Source organism: Semicossyphus pulcher, unplaced genomic scaffold, assembly GCF_022749685.1.
Source record: "Semicossyphus pulcher isolate SPU_LCO1_2020_fin unplaced genomic scaffold, fSemPul1.0.p SCAF_1, whole genome shotgun sequence".
NCBI classification, from domain to species: Eukaryota; Metazoa; Chordata; class Actinopteri; order Labriformes; family Labridae; genus Semicossyphus; species Semicossyphus pulcher.
In genome coordinates, this window is record NW_027211603.1 from 24,533,610 (window position 1) to 24,552,659 (window position 19,050).

A 19,050-nucleotide genomic window follows, 5' to 3' on the forward strand; every position below is an offset into this window, starting at 1 on the left:
GCCTATATGTGTGTATGTAGAGGGACTATATATGGTTTCCTTGGTTACTGATGTTAGTGATTCTGCCCTACCTTTACACTAGTACTGATCTAAAGTTGGATCTCCAGCTTGTTCTTGGTATTGCAGAACTATTCTTGGCTGCACCTCATGCTTAACGTTATCGCTGTTGTAACCATATCATTACAGCAAAGCCAATCCTCCAGGGTATTGTAGCTTTCACTCATTGAAAACATACCTTTACACTTCTTCAGTGATGTTCTGTAAAGTAGTACACACATCAGAGCCCAGCCCCGAGCTACAGTATAAACCTGCTGCGTCTGAACACCTGCATAAGCTGTGTTTGCTGTGCTTGGATGTGAATGGGGGACGAGCTGATATAACTGAGCAGCTCCTGGTCTAGTTATACTTCAGAGATCGAGCATGATCTTCTCATAGGAATTTTAGGACATTTATCAGCTATAATCTAAAGGCTGACACATTCAGATTCAGACGCTTTTGTCTTTATGCAGTGACTCAAAGGGCATATAATGATATAAACTATGTTTTATTCTGTTTAACTCTGTTGTGATTCATGTATTTAAACATACAATTTAGCAAATACTTCCACAAACTACTACTCTTGTCTGTATTTTCCCCCTCCTCTCTCCTCTCTCCTTTCTCCAAAGTGATCTTTGTCCTGCAATCTATTTTTGACCAGTAGATGGCAGCCTGACTACACAGAGTTACAGTCGCTGTCCATGGTGCTGAATACATGCTCTCTCTTAGTATGTGGCTGGTTTACAGACTGTGTCAGGATGACTAATGTTTTTAGTATCTATCCAACTATCTATCTATCTATCTATCTATCGATCTAATCTCATGTATTTAATCTCTATCTATCTCATATATCTCTCTCTACCTTTATAGTATCTGTCCATGTATGCATTCATCCCTCGCCTTCCATCTCCTTGCCTCCCTACCTTACTGTTGAGGAGCAGCAGCAGATGTGTGTTGTGTCAAACGTCCCTCTTGTCTCGGCTCAAACGACATTCTTTTAAGGAGCGTATGCTGCGATGAAGACTCCCAGCAGTAGATGCAGAAATTTTTTTTCATATAAATATATATAAAATGACTAAACTAGCCCAATGCACAGAGAGCTACCAGCTTGATGGATGACTCACAGTAATGCTGTGAAATGGCTCAACCCACACACACACACACACACACACAGCCACTCACTGAAACACACACGACACACACTCATAATAACACATGCAGCACAACACCCCAGCACACACATACTGTATTAAACACACACACAGGCTGTGATATCAAAGTTGAGATGGTTAACTATCTGTACAAGGAGGAAGGAGGCTGCCAAGTGGAACAAAAACAGCGTGGATTAACATGGTGGGAGATTAGCAACAAATCTATTATGAAAACTATTTAAAGCAAAATCAAGCTGCTGTAGCCTATTAATCCTGTAACATGTGGTCAAAGCACCCAAGGGGGCTGTTTGGGGGTCTGAAGCAAAGCGAGGATTAGCTCCAATTCAGTATTTATTTCATGCTGTAGCAGCTTGAAGTCTGAGTGCATTCTGATTTTCCAATATGTAAATGATATATGGAAAAATGTTAGCATTAATTTATGGGTGAAAAGGCTAACTTGTATCCTCTTGGGCCAAACTGCCTGGGCACACACACAAACATAGACGCACACATACACACTCTTATACATTGAGCAGTCTTTCATAAACACACATACTTTTTCATTTTGTCCTTTTTATCATTTGACACTTTTCTTTCTATCACACTCACACTAAAAAAGCATGTTGAATTGACTGAATCAAGAGTAGTATTGAAATGCAGTACCACTAATGATCGCTAGCTGCTAGCTTAAAAATAAACCCCTGCTCCACCGAGAAAAAAAAAAATGCTATATATAAAACTTCATTACCAAAGTGCTAAAAAACAACATTATGATCAGTACAGGATGTTTCTTCTGTAATAACTGCATTAAAAACATACGACCAAAGGTAAGGTACATTTAGCATGCTGTTTGCTTGATTAGCTTCATTAGCTGCTAATGTAGCCACAAGTGCTAAATCCTCATCTAAACAATCCCTCAGAAAACTAGCTGTGATGTCACAAAAGCTATGTGCATTTTCAGGGCTCAATACTCGGGGCACCCACTCGCTGGCTTTTGTTTTCATTGTGTGAAAGTAGTGGGTGACACCTGCTGTGAAAAACTGTAATGGGCCAAATTCGGAGTGACGTGTAATTTGCATTTCGCCTCTAAATGTTGCTGCTGCTGGTCGTCTCGGCGGCTCAGCGGGCTAAGTCTCCACGTCGTGTTTGTAGCGTTGTAATCTTGTTAGTGTGATCCTCTGCACATGCCACCAGGGACCGGGGATCAATAACTGGCTCGTGGCTCCGTTTGGGGTGCACTCGCACTCAGTCACACACATACACACAGAAATATAGAGATGAGAGAATCAGGGTGGTGTTTATATGGCACTGAGATTGATTGGCAGGAGGTAGAGTGTGATGTTTTTTAACGTCATGTGACCTCAAATCGCTCAGTCTGGAAATGGGCTTGGAAGTATATTGTGTGTGTGTGTGTGTGTGTGTGTGTGTGTGTTTATGTGTGTGTGTTTGCTCTTTTCTTCTTTTTTCTTTCCTCCCAGTCTTTTATCCTCAACCAGTCACTTTTTCATTTTGCTCCCCCTATTTTTTCATCAGCCTTCCCCTCCTCCCTCATTTCCTTTTTTCCTCCAACTTTTTGTTTTCCTCCTTGATTCCCAAGACTCCCTTTCCCCTCGTTCACTTGTGACTCCATCCGTTCCTTTCTTTCCCTCTCTTCTTCTTTATTCCCTTGTCACATTTCTTCTTCGTCTTCCCTCCTACACCCCTCTGTCTCTCCCTCCTTTCCTTGCCCTTTCTCTCACTCACTCTTTCACCGAAGTTGATCTGTTCTTCTCTCTTTCTCATTTAACCTGTTTCACCCTCCTGTCCTCTCCTATTCTATCAACTCCTCTTCCTTCCCTCCAGCCCTGTTTTGTCTCTTTCCCTCCCTCTCTTTTATTCCTCCTTTCTCCCTCACTGTCTCTCTCATTCTCCACCCTTCCCAGCCCCTCTCCTCCCTCCCTGTTTCTCCCTGTATTCTCTTTCCCCCTTCTTTTGTGTCTCCTCTTCCCTATTTCCTTCCTCTCACCTTAAGCCTTCTACATTTTCTTCCCTCCTTCCTTTCCCCACACCTCTCCCCCTTTTCTTCATTCTTCCTTTTCCAACTTTGTCTTTAACCCATCCCTCTTTCCTTCTCCTCGTACTTCGTCCCTCCTCTATAGATATCATCTCTCCTTCTCTCCCTCCATCTTTCCTTCTCTGTCTCTCTCCTTGCGTTCCTTTCCCCATCAATCTCTTTTCTCCCTTTAGTGAGGGGAATCCTTTCATTTCATCCATCACTTCCTGCTCCACCTCTCCCTCTGTCTTTTCTCCTCCCATCTCCTTCATGCTTCCTTCCTTCCTCACCTGTTCTGTCTTTCATGTCTCTTTTTTCCTCTCATTCATCTGCCATCCCTCCTACGTCTTCATATAGCTCTTTAAAATCTCTTTCCCTCTATCACTTTTTCCTTCCTTTCCTTCTCTCTCATCCCTTTGCTGTCTGTCCTCTCTTGCCCTCCCCTGAAATACCCCTTTTTCTTACCCTTCTCCCTCCTTTCACCCCTTCTCCCTCCCTCCTTAACCCCTCTTCGAACACCCCTTTCTCCCTCTCTCTCTTCCCTTCTTCTCCTCCTTCGCTATCTTCCACTTTTCCTCCCTCTCTTCTACTTCACCGACTAACCTCCCTCCTTCTCTTCCTCTCTCTTTGCGTCTGCCTCCCTCTCCCCTGCTCTCTCTCTCTCTCCTCCCCTCTCTCTCCTTCAGTCGTCGCTCGCTCGCCGTGCTGTGCGGACCTACCGACCACCTCTCTCCTCTCCTTCACTGAATCTCTTCATCTCTCTGTCTCTCTCTCTCTCTCCTCCGCTCCTCCGGTCTCTGCTATGACAGCTCACACCAGCAGCGTGTTGCCCGATCTCAGACCGTCAACCCGTCACCGGTTATCCTGTCCACGCGCTACCATGGACATGTGTGTGTGGGATATTCGTGATTGATCCTCGGGTCTAATTATTTTTTTGGTTAAAAACGAAAGAAAAAGGAGGAGGGGGGCGGCCGTCCTCTTTTACCCCCCTCCGCTTCCTTCAGCCAAGCAGAGCGGCAAGGTGGGGAGAAGAAGGCTTTAAAATTAAGCCAGCTTGGATTTATTTCACAGCAAAATGACGGATTTGGGAGCGCCGGAGATGCTGCTGATGAGGAGGAGGCTGAACGTGAAGAAGACGGGCAGGCTGAGACGCGACCTCCCGCTTCTCCTCCTGTTGGGGCTCCTCTTCGGGGATTTCTCCTCGTCCAAGGGTGAGTTTTGGAGGTTCTCAGTTTGTCTGCGTGTTTGAGCGCGTGCCGCCGCGCGCGCTTTCATGCTTGTATGTGTGAGCGCGCACGCGCGCGTGGCGGACGGGATCAGAGGATTCGCAGGTTGTTATGTTTGCGTGTGAGCGCGCGCGCGAGAGAGTGTAAGCTGGTTAATTCGTGCCGTTTCGTTGCTGCGGACAGCGTTGGTGTGCGAGTCTGTGAGCGTGTGTGTGTGTGTCACATAAATACAGAGTTACGTGGAGGCTGTGTGTATGTGTGTGCGCGCGCTCACCGCTCTGGGGATAGCGTGCACGTGTCCTTTTGCGCGAGCGTGTTTGAGAAACGGAGAGGAATAGGGGTGTTAAAGAGAGAATGAGAGCTAGCCTATATGCAGGCACAGTGGGTTATTGAGTGTGTGCGCGCGTGCGTATGTGCGCGCGAGAGAAAAAGAGTGCAGTGCCCAACTTGGACACATTATAACATCTGGGGAACAGTGCGGGCATGCTCATTTTGAAGGCCTCCATGCTCTAAGGATATTCTCATTTAGATATTAATGAAGTTCCGAATAAACTCCAGGACATTTAAACCAGATTTCAAGCCGCTTTTCCAGGTGTAAACAACCATGCGGGGGTCACATCTGAATCGGCCTCACGTCTTGTTTGGTATTAGACAAACCCTGGAAACTAACTCAGAATGAGCACTACAAAATGAGCAGACTCAGACAGAGAGAAATGGGGTGAAATTTCATCCGCAGGGCATGTAGAGAGGAAATCCCATGCTCATAGTATAATATGATTTTGTGAAGTCACACACATACACACACTCACGCACACACAGAGTATGGCAGTTGTGTCAGAGGCTGTGGAGAGTGAGATGGTCCGACAGGGGGTTGATGCTGTGTGTCAGCAGCCCAGCAGGGCTGTGTTGGGAGGGGGGTTTCTTGGTGTAGTAGATGGATGGAGAGGAAAGTGTTAACATTCCCCTGGTTTGATGGGAGCGTTACTGTTACTCCGTTTATCAATAGCTTCTCTGTGCTCTTCTCCTCCCTCTCGTTCTCTATGCTTGTCCCTCTGTATTTCCCTCTCTATCTCTCCCTCTCTCTCACACACACACACACACACGCACACACACATGCACTCGTGTCAGATTCCCCCTCTGTGATGAAGAAGCTAATGGTTTCTAGCAGTGTTAAGATTCCTGATAAGTGTTTGTGTGTATCAGAATTTTGTTCTGTGCTTTTCCCTGAACATTGAACTATCTCTGGGTGTAACATCAGGTGCGTATTATGTGTGCGTATATGTTTGTGTGTGTGTGTGTGTGTGTGTGTGAGATTGGTGGGGTTATCTTTATCTATCTATATCCCCCTGCGAGATGAAGGTCGTCAACCTGGAACAGAAGTGATGGTGGGAGAATTGTGTGCGTTGAGGAAGATGATGATGTTGCGTTTAAGCGCTTTATGATTGAAGCACCTGTTTCTTATCACCTGTGGTTTATCATGTGCTCCGTTCTGTGTGTGTGTGCGTGTGTGTTATTTATCAAATTCTAAATCTGCTTTTTATCGTCTTTTTTTTTTCAAACTCATAAGCAATTTCACAGTAAGTGATGCCGATTTCATATTGGATTATCTTCTCAAGAAAATGCCAAAAATGTAACACTTCAAATTTCATCCCAAATCCCCGACACCGACCACAAATGAAGCTTTCCCATGTCACATTATTACAGCGTGATGTGCAGCATACCAGCAGCTATTTAAGTCGGCCGAGAGTCAGACACACAGAGAAAACAGAGTAAGAGAAAATTAAAGGGCAGAGAGACATCTGGAAAGACAGACGGAGGGCGGGAATAATTTATTTCGTCAAACCTGAAACCCCAGATGGTTGCCAGCCTTTTAAATGTGATGTCGCACTTTAAATTCCATCACACAACTAATTATTGATTGTCTGGAAATGTCATTTAAAAATGTCATAAAAAGTCAGGTGTCTTCAGACATGAACAGGAGGGCGAATAAACAACCCAGGCGGCGAGGAGAGGGAGGAAAGAGTCTCAATACATCCAGTTTTTGTGACGCAGGTGATTTATTATCTTGATTTAACAGTGATTTTGCATAAATCTCAATAACTTCATCATGAGATTCTTAAGTGAGATGTGTCTGCTCTTACTATGATAATGATATTAGGGAGTAGATTGATAAAACACAAATTATGCCTTTAATTACGTCCTGCAGAAAGGACATCAAATAATAATAATTACAAATAATTTAATGGCCAATACAATTTACAACCATAAACTTATATAAACAGTTTTTATAATGAGCAGCATTAGTCAATTAATTATAATACATTAAATTCTTAAGTGCATGAATTATCATGTGTTTATTTGATGCAGATGTTACGTTAAAAAATTCATATTTTGGTCGCCTGTCCTGCTCTTGTATTTATAATCTTTACATATTACGCAGCCAAACTCTCCCTTTTTGTCAAAAAGACCGAGACAAAATATATGCAGGCCATTCATCAACAGGTTGTTCCTGCCAACAAACGTCCAACTGTCCAACTGTGATGTTAATTCCCATAAAAACCCAGCGAGTGCTTATATAATTGATATATTGTTAACTGCACTCTGCAGGGGGACGTGCAGAAGACATTTCTCACACACACAGTCCAGAATAACATGTCTGAGAACTTCATTTTAACACCCACTGGGACTATGAAGCACTTGTTTAATCGCTCACACACACACTTATTTGCTTAAAGAAATAACAACACACGCACACACACACACACACACAGAGGACACAGTGACTATTTTCCATTCCCTTTCAAAGTGAGGACTGATTAAATGTGTGTGTTTCCAAAGCTTTTTAATGTTTTTATCCTTATGAGGACATTAAGACCCAAATACACACACTCCCTCAGCACACGCTCTCACACACACACATACCAGCACACACACACACACACACACACACACACACACACAGAAGTACATGCACACGGTGACAATTAGCTGACATTGAATCGATGCCAAACAACAAGATATTGGAACTAGCTGTCTGTCCCCCTGCCTGGCATACTAATATCACTCACATGGGACAGAGACGCACTCTATCACACACGCACACGCGCTGTTCCTGTGGGTGAGGAGAGAGCTAATTAAAACAGAGCGATCTGGCCAATTCAAATTCACTGTAGGTACACTAAACTGGGGATTCAGATGTATAGAAGTGTGAAACATGTTCCTGTGCAGAAAGCCAAATAACATGTGGAAGAAAAGACAGTTTACACGTGACTCAACCTACAAGTAACGTAAAGTTGAGCAAGCATTGTACTTTAGAAATCTTGAGCATGGAGAATGACCTTTGACCTTGGGGACACAGACTGAGCAAATGAAAGATATTCTTACTTAGCCACTTACTTCAACAACTGTTGACCTTATCCATGACCTTTTCTGGCAAATTCAACTTGCTCACATGTCATTCCGGTGTTGTTATCTCTTCCCTACATACAATCAGCTGTTATCGAGTGACCGAGGTCCTGTAAATGTGTCCTGCGATAAAAAACTTGGCAAACGATAGAAAGCCATGTGAATAGTAAGTAAATAGACTTTGTTGTACATATATTTAAGAACAATTCAGAAAAAAATAAGTTTTATTCCCCTTAATAAGCATTAAAATGCTTTTAATATACATTCAATAAAAGTTTAATGACACACTTTAATGTAGCTTTAAATATGCAGATGTACGTTTTTATGAATGTGTTTGTTAACTTCTCTAGCTCCTCCTGTGGGCGCCAATAAGTGCAGGCTGCTGTAGAAACACGTCATGACCATATATAAAAAACACTATTATATTATTTTGTTGTCATAGGATAATTTATAGGAATTAAAAAGTATTACACATTAATTAACACTACATAACTTCTCTATGTCGGCTTGTAACCGCAGTGTGGTGTGTTATGTGGGGGATATTGGATAGCAAGCGTGTGGTTGTAGTGGAAATAAACCATGACAGGTTGATTGGGATCTTGTCTCTGTTGATGTACATCTACTTACTAAAGAATTAATATGTGATACAAAATATTGATTCGGAAATCTTTTGAATGATTTAGAAATGTCTGAAAACAACTGTCTGTTGACTTCTAAAGTTGGAACTGCGTCCATAGCAACCTCTGAAACCTCCTTTAAGTCAGCCCACTGATCTGTTTTGACTGACTTTAAGCTGAACATTTCCTCTGATGGTGAAGGGAGACAAGTTAAACAGGACGCCTTAAATGACCGTGGCAGCTTATTGAGGTTCTTCTGCCTCGTATCTGTCAATGACATTTGCCTTCAACAGTCCTTACAACTCACGCAGTCCTTACAGTGTTCTGTTTACTGTTTACCTCATGTGTTCTTCCATTGTGTCTATTTCTATGTAGCCCATCTCTCTCTTTATTTCCTTTCTGGCCACAGAGTCAACAGACTCATCGACATGTTACTATGAATAAGCTGACTTTAAATGTGTCTGACTTCTGTCTGTGTTTTGATCTGATTAGACGTGGGCCTGAGATCAGGTAGGATCAGAGCTGCACCCGTAGCACTGATCTTTTCTTCTTAGCAGCGGCCTGTTATGTAAGAGATAATGTACAGTGAGCGGGTTGTTATCGAGGAATGGAACCTCCACAAGGTGATTCAGGACTTGTCTCACCCTGAAGAGTAATAGCAGACCTTAAAATCATGAAACTGTCCAATCAGGAGTGAGTATTTTATTACATCTTTATTACACTGCTGTGTTAAATACTCAACTCTGATTGGTTAATTACACCATTTTAAGGTCTGATATTTCTCTATACAGACAGCTGCTGTGAAGAACAGACTAGTGCTCAGGATGCTGGTCCGATCAGACTCTGGAGGACTAACTGTAATCATATCAATCTGCAGAATGAGGTCCGGTTAATTTGACATCGGCCCGTTTGCTGTGGGGGAAACAAGAAAAGAGATGATAACAATGGAGAAAAAGCAAGAGCGGTTATAAAGAGTGAATTAAAACCGAGGCTGGGATAGAGAAATTACCTAAAATAAGAAGGTACATGAAGTTTTAAACGGAAAACAGTTTGGGACACAGCGGTGTTTAAAGACTAGTGAAAGGGTCGACAGTGACGAGACCGAAAGCCTCAATCAGGTGCGTTCCCCGTTCACAGTGTCTTACGTCTTCATCAGGGGACATTTTCTGTGAAATGTGAGTTATAACAGATAAGTAGACTGATTTTAAGAACACCCCAGAGTTTACCGTTGCCATGGAAGAAGTTCCAACTGTGGAGGTGAGGGACTATTTTTTTTAGTGGAAGAAACAAAATCCTTTTTAAATCAATAAAAATGTTTCCAATAAGTCTTTAATAACTGTCTGTGTAATAATCAGGATAATATATAGTGAGCAGGTTGTTAGCAGAGAAATAACTGTACTGTATACGATCCCCTACTTTTACACTGTGTACATTTTTGACAGGGGGACTTCAAGTGTCTTGGATTCAAGAAAAGTTACATTGTTCATCTGGCATAAAAACTTCAGGAAGAATTCAAAGGATTCATTTTGAAAACCGTGACGTGGTTGGTTGGGATGTCGTAACTCGCCAGATGCTCTGCTTGTCATCATTCTCAGTACAGTACAGTGTGTGCATATTCAGAAGCACCTGTGTGTGCGTGTGCTTATCAGTGTGTGACTGCGCTGTGTGTTAATGGTTGCATTTCTTTTCAGCTCCCTCTTGTGTGGTGATGTGTGTGTGTTTGCACTTTGGTGTGGGATTCCCTTTGCGTTTGTGTGTGTGTGTGTGTGTGTTTTCATAATTTCCTGCTTTCTGTGTATGAGAAGCATGGGAGCACTTATAACTTTCACCTCTACTTGGGAGAGACAGACTGAAAGGCACACACACGCACACAGACAGACACACACCTGCTCAGAAAAAGAGACTTTTTGTTCCATGTTTTCAGGTGCTTGTGTCGTAATTGAATCCCCTCTGTCGCACCAAAGACCACACGCGGTTCAAACAAGCTGAGCTGGGGAAAAGGGCATGGGAGACTGTGTGTGTACGTGTGTGTGTGTGTGTGTGCACCTGCAACAGGAAGAGCGAGCCATCTCATCGAGTACTGATAATTTTCAGGTACTTGAGGGCCCTTCTCGTTGTCCGGTGAGACCAAAGAATGCACACACACTTCAATACAGTTAACTACCGCAGAGTACACAGTTCAATAGAGAGCAAAGAGTGTGTGTGCATGTGTGTGTAAAAGACAGAGAGTGAGAAAGAGAGAGAGAGAGAGCTAATAAATGCTGGACGCAATGAAGCGTTTCTTTTTCATTCTCACAAATCCTGAAATTTAAATAAATGTATGTACTGTGTATGCGTGCGGAAGCTGTGAAGTGAGACGGTGCTTCTCTTAATCTGGCCGAGCAGAACACACAATGTACATATTAAGGATACATGGGTCATTATGCTCGGGGAGCGGGAAAGAGAAAGAGCTTTTTTTTTTTTAGGCGTCCGTGCTGGCTTGAAAATGAGCGAGTAATCCATCTTTATAGTGTTCAAATGACAGAACTTTTTAAAGAGCCCTGGCCTACATACTGTGGACTAATGCGGGGGGAGAGGGCAGTGAGAGAGCAGGGGAGAAGATGCGTGAAGACTCAGAGAGAGAGAGAGAGAGAGATTGAGGCAGAGATCAGAGGAAGTGTGTTAAAGACACGTTGGGACAGAGAGGAAGGAGTGGGACTGCCATGCACCGGGAGACAAAGTGAAAGAGAAAATGAAAATGTATTCCCCAGCAGACGCGATTAATCAGAAATGACTTTTCCATCTTGTGCTGCTCGGCTAGTAATGTCTGGCATTAAGTAATGACATCATAACCCTGTCCACCTTGAATTTATACCTCGGTATGTGGAGGGAAATCCGGCGAGCTGACCGAAAGGCACGAGCAAAAGGGGAGCTCTAAAATCTGCTGATATTAATGACTGGCCTCAAATATTTCATGCGTGCAGTAAATAGCGCATCACACGCAGCACAATCTGACATCTAACTGTCGTTTAAAATCAGAGGAGACAGCGGGGGAAAGGGGAATAAAAGAGCATGTGTATATCATATGAAATAGCATGGCAGAGCTTGGAATTATGAACATCATAAAAGTGCTGGTGCGTGGCTGGTTCGATTGTGTTTAACCAGCCATTAGCATGCATGAGTAAGTGTGTGGTTTATTCGTCAGGCTCTTTTTCTCAACAGTCATGTTTATGTTTTTTTCTGAAGTCTTTAAAGCTAATTAGAAGAGACCTCTACATACATCTTTTTTACTGTTGCTAATGTCTGCTTACATCCAGCATCTTCATGAATATATCTGCTGGATGCTGTAAGTGAAATACGCTCCTGATGATCTACGTGCTGTAACAGGCGATTAAGATTGCTTCTTCGTATTCTGCGCCCGGCTGGTATAGATCTTCTAAGGCGGCCACTGTTTCACAGCAGTTTGTTGCTGTGTTCCTGGACCTTGTGGTGCCGACGCCTCGCTGTGGTGGGAGCTGAGGGTTATTTCATAACACAGGATTACTCAGCCAGCCGGCGCTAAAAATAAGCATGAAATGAACCTCTCAACACGAGTTCATAATGAAAGATCAGTCGGTGTGGCTACAAGACGTCCATGAAAATCAATATCCAAATTTAATTTGACAAATTATTCAGAACATCAACAGTTATGGTTCATTTTTCACCATTTCCAGTGAAGTGCATAATTTCCACCTATTACCGCTCGGGTGCTGTGTCGAGGGCCGTGCAGTGCATTCTGGTAGTAGCGTAGTAGGCTCAAAAAACGGCACTGCACGCTGACAGGTCATCGTTTGCATAAAATTGAGGTCTAGTCTGATTCATCAAACATCACTCGCTCTGACTCTCAGAACTTCCCCACATTGTGAGCAAACTACACCTCTGTTACCTGAATACATTCATCTACACACAGAAACATCCAGTGTTGTGTTCGCCAGCATCTCTTTGTTGGTGAAGTTTCCCTTTCATTGTACTCCTATTCCAAAGAATAACATTGACTATTGTCATCGCTTAGCTATATATGTGTCTCCATTTAATTAAATGTGTAATATTTCTTGAGACAGACAATGCGACAGCATAACAAGAAAAATAACTTTTTCAGTGTGTTTTTCAACAAAGGAGAAGAAATTCAAACTGAACGGAAGATTGAAGGTTTGCCAGTTATAGACCTTGTTAAGTGTTTTGTAGTCTTTGTAGAAGGGTTTAACAAGTGAGATGGAAATCATGAATAACTGCAGCTGAGCTCTGCAAAGAAGTTCAAATCAGCAAAGAATTTGTAAGTCGTTTATTTTTCTTCTAGGCCAAGCAATCACACACAGACACATCACAGACTGTGTGTAAGAGGTGGACATCGTCCTTGGTGTCGGAAGTGAAGCCAGTATTGAAGTGCCTCGAACCCTCCTCCTTTCTAACGGCCAACTGGGGGCGACTCCTTTGGTTGCAAAACGGAGTTAGACTGTTTGAAGCCAGATAGTAATATTACCCTACTGCTCATCTGAGTTATTAGCTCAGTCAACATTTTCCTCTGAGCTAATGGTCTCAGTTGCTCGTCTCAAGTCTTCTCCAATTGTCCCCTCTAGAAATAAACAATATAGCAGGGTATGCTTTACCTGCGATGGACAAATTGCTACCAAGACGACCAGTCTTGGAGATTTAGCCATGCATCTCCATCCTGCTGTCCAAATGGTCACTTGGCTACTGGCTCCAAAAACCCAAGATGGCGACGGTCAGAGTGCCAGACTTAAGGCTTCAATACGGGGAGTCTAAAAACCAATGGGTGAGTCACAGTGGCTACGTCCATTTTGGCCGACCGCCGGGGTCAGCCCTACACACGGGTCTGTATGTGAGTGAGTGAGTGAGTGAGTGACGGTACTTTCAGAGCCGTAGAGAGAGAGAGTTGCGACATCCCATTGGACCTCGACTGACGCGACTCTCTGTCTATACGGCTCTGGATACTTTGTTCGCGGAGTAGGCGGGGCTGCTCCTCCGCTGCTCGTCCGCTGTCCTCACCTACGTCCGCAGCGCGCACCTCCTTTCAAACACGTTGTCATCGCTTCATAAGGACGGTCCTTGTAACACACAACGCACATTGACCTGATGCGCTCAGCCACAAACTAGGTTTTGACCTAGTCTTGTTTTTATACAGTCTATAGTTTGGAGGCACTTGAGTACCAGCTGCTGATTTTGTCACCCCATTCATAGTGCTGTCATGTGGTGCTGCTCACTGCTCAAGGGTTAATAGTTCAGCAGTCACCCACTAAACTTTCTTTCCGGACCACCTACTTTCTTGTTCCTTTTCTCTGGAGGTGTCTGCAGTGGTGGCCTCACTGCATCAGCACATTGGTCTCATTGAAATGAAAGAGGATGCTGCTTTTTTCTTGATGTAGTGCCATTGTGGTTCAGAATGTAAAAGTGTTCCTTAATATGGCGTATCCAGGGGCAAGCGAGCTAAAATAACAGAGATAAAAGTAAAATGGTAATTACTGATCCAGGTAGGGAAAATCACTCTTTGATGAGAGAGCAGGGTCAGCTGGGAGGGAAGCTCTGTCTTTGCTCAAGGACACTAAAGCAGCTTGGAGACTCTTTTTTTAGCTTGAATGAAGCTCCTGTATGCATCTGAATGATAGCATCTCTGTAGCAGCCTGCAGCTTTACATCTGAGTGTCTGTTTTAGTGCTGCTGTCCTCTCAATATAGCCACTAATGTGTCTGTTAATGTAGCACTTGTGCAATTTTATTTTTTCCGCTTTGCCTGTGTTAGCATGACATTTTCTATAAGCTGTAGGCTAATGGCTGGCTAGCGGGCTAGCATTAAGCAGGCTAATGTGTCTGTTAATGTTACATTAGTGTTATTTCAGCTTTTCTCTCGCTTAGTTCCATGGTTTAAGGGCATAGTGTGTGTGTGTGTGTGTGTGTGACACCGTTACAGCACACCTACGCTGCGTGTGTGTGCGTGTGTCGTGTACTCTATGAATGTGTGTGTATGCGCGCTCTACATATGGGGCCAATGAGTTACATTTCCATTTCAAAGCGACGAGTCAGCAGCGGCAGAAGCTACTTTCATCCATTAATGTGATTTTAGAGGGAGAGCGAGACAGTGAGACGCACACAGAAACACACAGAGCCTCAGTAATAATTACTCTCCTGGTTGGGAACGGGTTCAGATTGTTTATTAGTGACAAACACTTCCCTGCTCCCTCTTCCTCTTCCTTTTGTTTTTACTCAAATGATGCATACTCCACTTATCTGCCGAGCAGTCCCGTGCTTGAATGCTGACGTCACTCACATTATCGGGTTCACTGCTCGGCAGAGTGTGTGAGTGTTGTATCACTGAGTCTGTAAAAAGTTGAAAAGTCTGCAGGAGATGATTCACTTTAAAGAATAAACAGTGTTTGGGTGTAAGTGTTTGTCTCAGCCTTAGAGAGAAAAACGCTTAGGGTTAGGGTTAGATCTGTGTGTGTGTGTGTGTGTGTGTGTGTGTGTGTGTGTGTGTGTGTGTGTGTGTGTGTGTGTGTGTGTGTGTGTGTGTGTGTGTGTGTGTGTGTGTGTGCGTAAGGAGGTACTGAGGGGATTATTTTGTGCTCGAGTGCCCTTTTGTGTGTAAATGTCCATGCGTAAGCTAAAAGTGTGTATGTGTCACTATGTCTAGGCATCATGTGTGTGTGTGTGTGTGTGTGTACGCAGCTTTTCTGAGCGCACCCATGCGAAAGCTGTACAAGCTGTGTGTCACATTAATGTAGTGCTGCAAGTCCAAAGTGAATGTGTTGGTTGTGTATCTGTTTAAGTCTGTGTATTAGTGTTTGCTTGTTTACACACGTTTGCATGAGCGGCTGTGTTGGCTTGTATGTGTGTGTCCATGTGGAGGAATTTAAACGGTGTGCTTCTTTAAAGTCTGCAAGTTTGTGTGTGCAAACCAGCACACAAGACATGTCACTGTGTGTGTGTGTGTGTGTGTGTGTGTGTGTTTCTGCCCTTGCATGAGATTTTTATGCATGTCAACATTAACAAACAGAATGTGTGTGTGCAAATTTTGTTTATGCCTTTTGAACCGAGCATCTGTGTGTGTTTGTGTGTTTGTACGTCTGGGTATAAACGCATTAGCCACAGGCTATCGTTGCTCCACTAGCATCGTTCTTATTCTATCCATTTTTAATGATCGGTAATGGTCGCTAGCAGTGTTGAACCTACATCGTAAGGACATTGCAAGAAAAAGGTCCCGTGGTGCACAAAGCAAGGAGGATACAGAGGCTGCAAAAGAGATTGGGAGAGAGAAAGAGAGAGAGGGGAGAGGAGAAAGCGGGAGGGTGTTAATAGATGTTAGCTTGTGGAAACCAGCATCATAGAGCGCTGCTGAAAAGGTCCCGTGGTACACTGTGCCACTGCAGCACAGCCCTACAGGGGGGACAGAGGGGGAGGACGAGGAAGGGAGGAGGTGAGAAACTGGCCTGCAGGTTGGCTGAATGACTGACTGTCAGTTTGATTTAGTGAATAAATGATGGAGCGGTTGTTAAGTTGATTGACTGACTTGCTGGCTGATTGGTTATGTTACAGGCTGGCTAAGTGACTGACTGAGGCGATTGCTGATTTGTTGAAGGCTTTTTACAAGGTAGCTTCATAACGGCCGAGCGGGAGAGGACAGAAGGGCGAGCGAAGGAGAGACGGATGGAAAGGAGAGGCCTCTTAACTGTGTTTAAACTGTACAGAAAGGTTTGCAACGAGTTTCCAGGGTCCAAAGGCCAAGAAACGTACTAAGCACATAATGGCTGTTAAATTGTTTCTAGTTAAATTTGGGTTTTATTTGTTTCCATTAAAGACCACAATGTGCTTTATTACCGATGCTTCCTTGTGCCATCCTGGAGGGAAATAGACGGATTCTTTCCACTGAAATCCAGTGGCAAAGTAAATCAAATCAAATTGAGTTGTATTAAACTAAATTAAATAACATAGGGCAGTGGAAGCATCTGAAACAAGTCATCAATTCCCGTCTAAAAAAAAGAAAACCGGCTCAAAAGTGAAGCTCTCAGGGTTTTTTTTTTTTTTCATGCCTCGCTCACATCTCTAAGTGTAGACTGAGCAATATCGCCCTGTCAGCTGGAGAGGAGCGGCAAAGAGATGGATGGACAGACGGAGAAAAAATGGTGAGGAGTGGGAAAGAGGGAAGGAGGGAGGGAAGGAGGGAGGGAGGGAAGGCCTTAAGCAGTGTGATAAGGGAATAATAAAGGAAAGGCTGTAAAAGGCTCCAAGACTCCAGCCATTGCAATATCAGCTAAACACACACTTTAACACACATTCTGGCTTTTTTGCCACTCAAACACACACACACACACACACAAAGGTGTATGGAAATTGTTGTTGCGGTGTCCTTTACAGGCCATTAAATCTGAACTGCAATCGCTTACTTCTGTCTGACAATGATGGCTAAATAACACAGCTTTTCCTGTCTGTCTGCCTGACTGTGTTTTCCGGACGCGTTATGCGTTGTTGTGTTTTTTTACAATGTTCCCGACTCGAGCCTGTTCTGATTCTGCCACAGATCGCTGTTGAAAACGTTCTCAGGTCCCTTCAGGAACATCTCCAGCACATTAGACAATAAGCTGCTTCTATGAGGAGTTTCAAGTGGTGCTTCTTGAATGTCAAAAAGCAAGCGTCTCTCTCCTCTTTCTCTCTCTCTCACCCCATTTTCTTTGCTCCGCTCTCCACTCGTCCCTTTCCTCATCTCTTCTTTCATCCCTCTGCCCTTTTTCCTCTCGCCTCATATCTTTTCCCCTCTCCTCACCCATGACTCAGACTCTTCCTCCTTCTTCGTTCTGCTACGTATCATTCCCCTGCTTCTCCTCTTCATCATTTCTCAAGTCTCCGCTGTTTTTGTTCCTCCCCTCTCTTCTCCTCTCCCTTTCTCTCCTTCCTCTCTCATCAACTCCCTCCGCCTCACTCCTTCTCATTCTCCTCCCCGCTCTCGTTCGCCGTCTCTCCCCCCTCCTCCTCCTCCTCCTCCTCCTCCTCCTCTCTCTGCCCTTTCGAGTCCTTTGATTAGGTTGTTGGCATTTTCATTGAGATGTCTATATGACCACTGAAATAACTCTGCTGTCACAGTCTCATCTGCCCTCTATCTACTTCCTCTCCTCTGTCTCTTCATTCTCCAGCATTTCCTCCTCCTCCTCCTCCTCCTCCTCCTCTCTTCACCAACCTTTTTATTCTCTCACTCCATTTTATCCTCTTCCCGTGCCGCTCTCTTGCTTCTCTGCCAATATTCCTCTCAGTTTCTCCTCTCTCAATATCTCCGACTGTCTCCTCCTCCTCCACCCTTTTTCACAATTCTGCACCTCGCTATCTTTTCCCCCTCTTTCTTGTGTTCGTCTGCTGTTTGTTTCTTTATGTCTTTCTGCTCTCATTTTCCCCACTCTGTTTCTTCGGCCGCTCCTGTAGATCGTTTGTCTAAATGTCATATGGCCACATCAGCCGCCGTTGGTATTATAAACGGCTTTCTGGTCCATACAACGGAAAGAGAGACACAGGCGGAGACGGAGTGAGGAGGGGGGGAGCGTGTGGTGTGGTGTAGTGGTGGTGGGGCCTGGGCTGACGCTGCAGTTTTCTTGTGTTTCTGGCAGTGAAGAGAAAGAAGACGATGTGTGAAAATACGGAGAACATGTTTAAAAATGATACGGGGTCGAAAAGGAAGGAGAGGAGAGATGGAGTCGGCTTATGGGGAGAAAATTTAAGATAAAAGGAGGAGAAAGAAACGGGAGGAGAAGGAGGAGAGATATAAAGGGAGAGGGAGAGCCTGTGTGTCTACATGCCTCTAATCTGTTGATGGTTGAGGGGAAGCAGACAATAAGCCATTATCTCCCTGAGACGTAGCTTTAGCTGCAGCAGTATGGCACTGCATACTGCTGGTGCCAGAGCAGCTCACAGCACACTTCTATAGGCAGCATGCGCTGACACCCATACAGGAGCAGGGTGGCATTTAAAGGCAGAGTCTAAATGAGGACGATGATGAGATACACGCAGCTTAGGAGAGATAATAGGATTCAAATCTCATCTGGAGATTTCTCTTCTTTCACTTGAATTTTTTAGGAACTTTTAGGACCTTAACATGTTTCATGAGCTATTACACACTTCCAATGGTTAAACTGGGATCATTAATGCTCATAAAAAAATCACTCTAAACAGGACGAGACTTGCTGACTTATAATGTGTTCCAAAGAGACTATGTGACTTTATGAACATTCATGAAGACGTTATTATCTTGTGCTAAAATAAAACTGTGGCTTTTTAAACAAAATTATTATTTTTTTTAACTTTTATTCATCAGCACTCTAAGGAAACTTTGTTAATGATTGTATTTGCCGATTAGCAAAATGTTCATACAGAATGCAAACAATTCAGAAGATACACTGCCAACATCTTTCTGCTGTTTTCCCTGAAATATCTTCTTGAATCAAGTAAACATGGCACATTTTTTATGGTTATATAGGCAAAAAAAATCTCAATTTTAGGTACATTTACGTAAAGGTCAAGGTCCAAGTAACTTTTCTTTAACCCCTGACTTTACTCACAGTGCATCTGTTGC

At 43.7% G+C, this 19,050-nt stretch overlaps 1 protein-coding gene across 1 annotated transcript in view; it reads left to right on the top strand.

The window, feature by feature from the left end:
* Positions 1-4,175: 4,175 nt before the first annotated feature.
* LOC138592048 (CUB and sushi domain-containing protein 1-like) overlaps positions 4,176-19,050 on the top strand; it is a 467,070-nt gene continuing 452,195 nt past the window's right edge. The window contains exon 1 of the mRNA XM_069662659.1: positions 4,176-4,430. Coding sequence (XP_069518760.1) covers positions 4,295-4,430 — 136 coding nt within the window. The 5' untranslated portion in view covers positions 4,176-4,294. The remainder of the gene's footprint in view (positions 4,431-19,050) is intronic.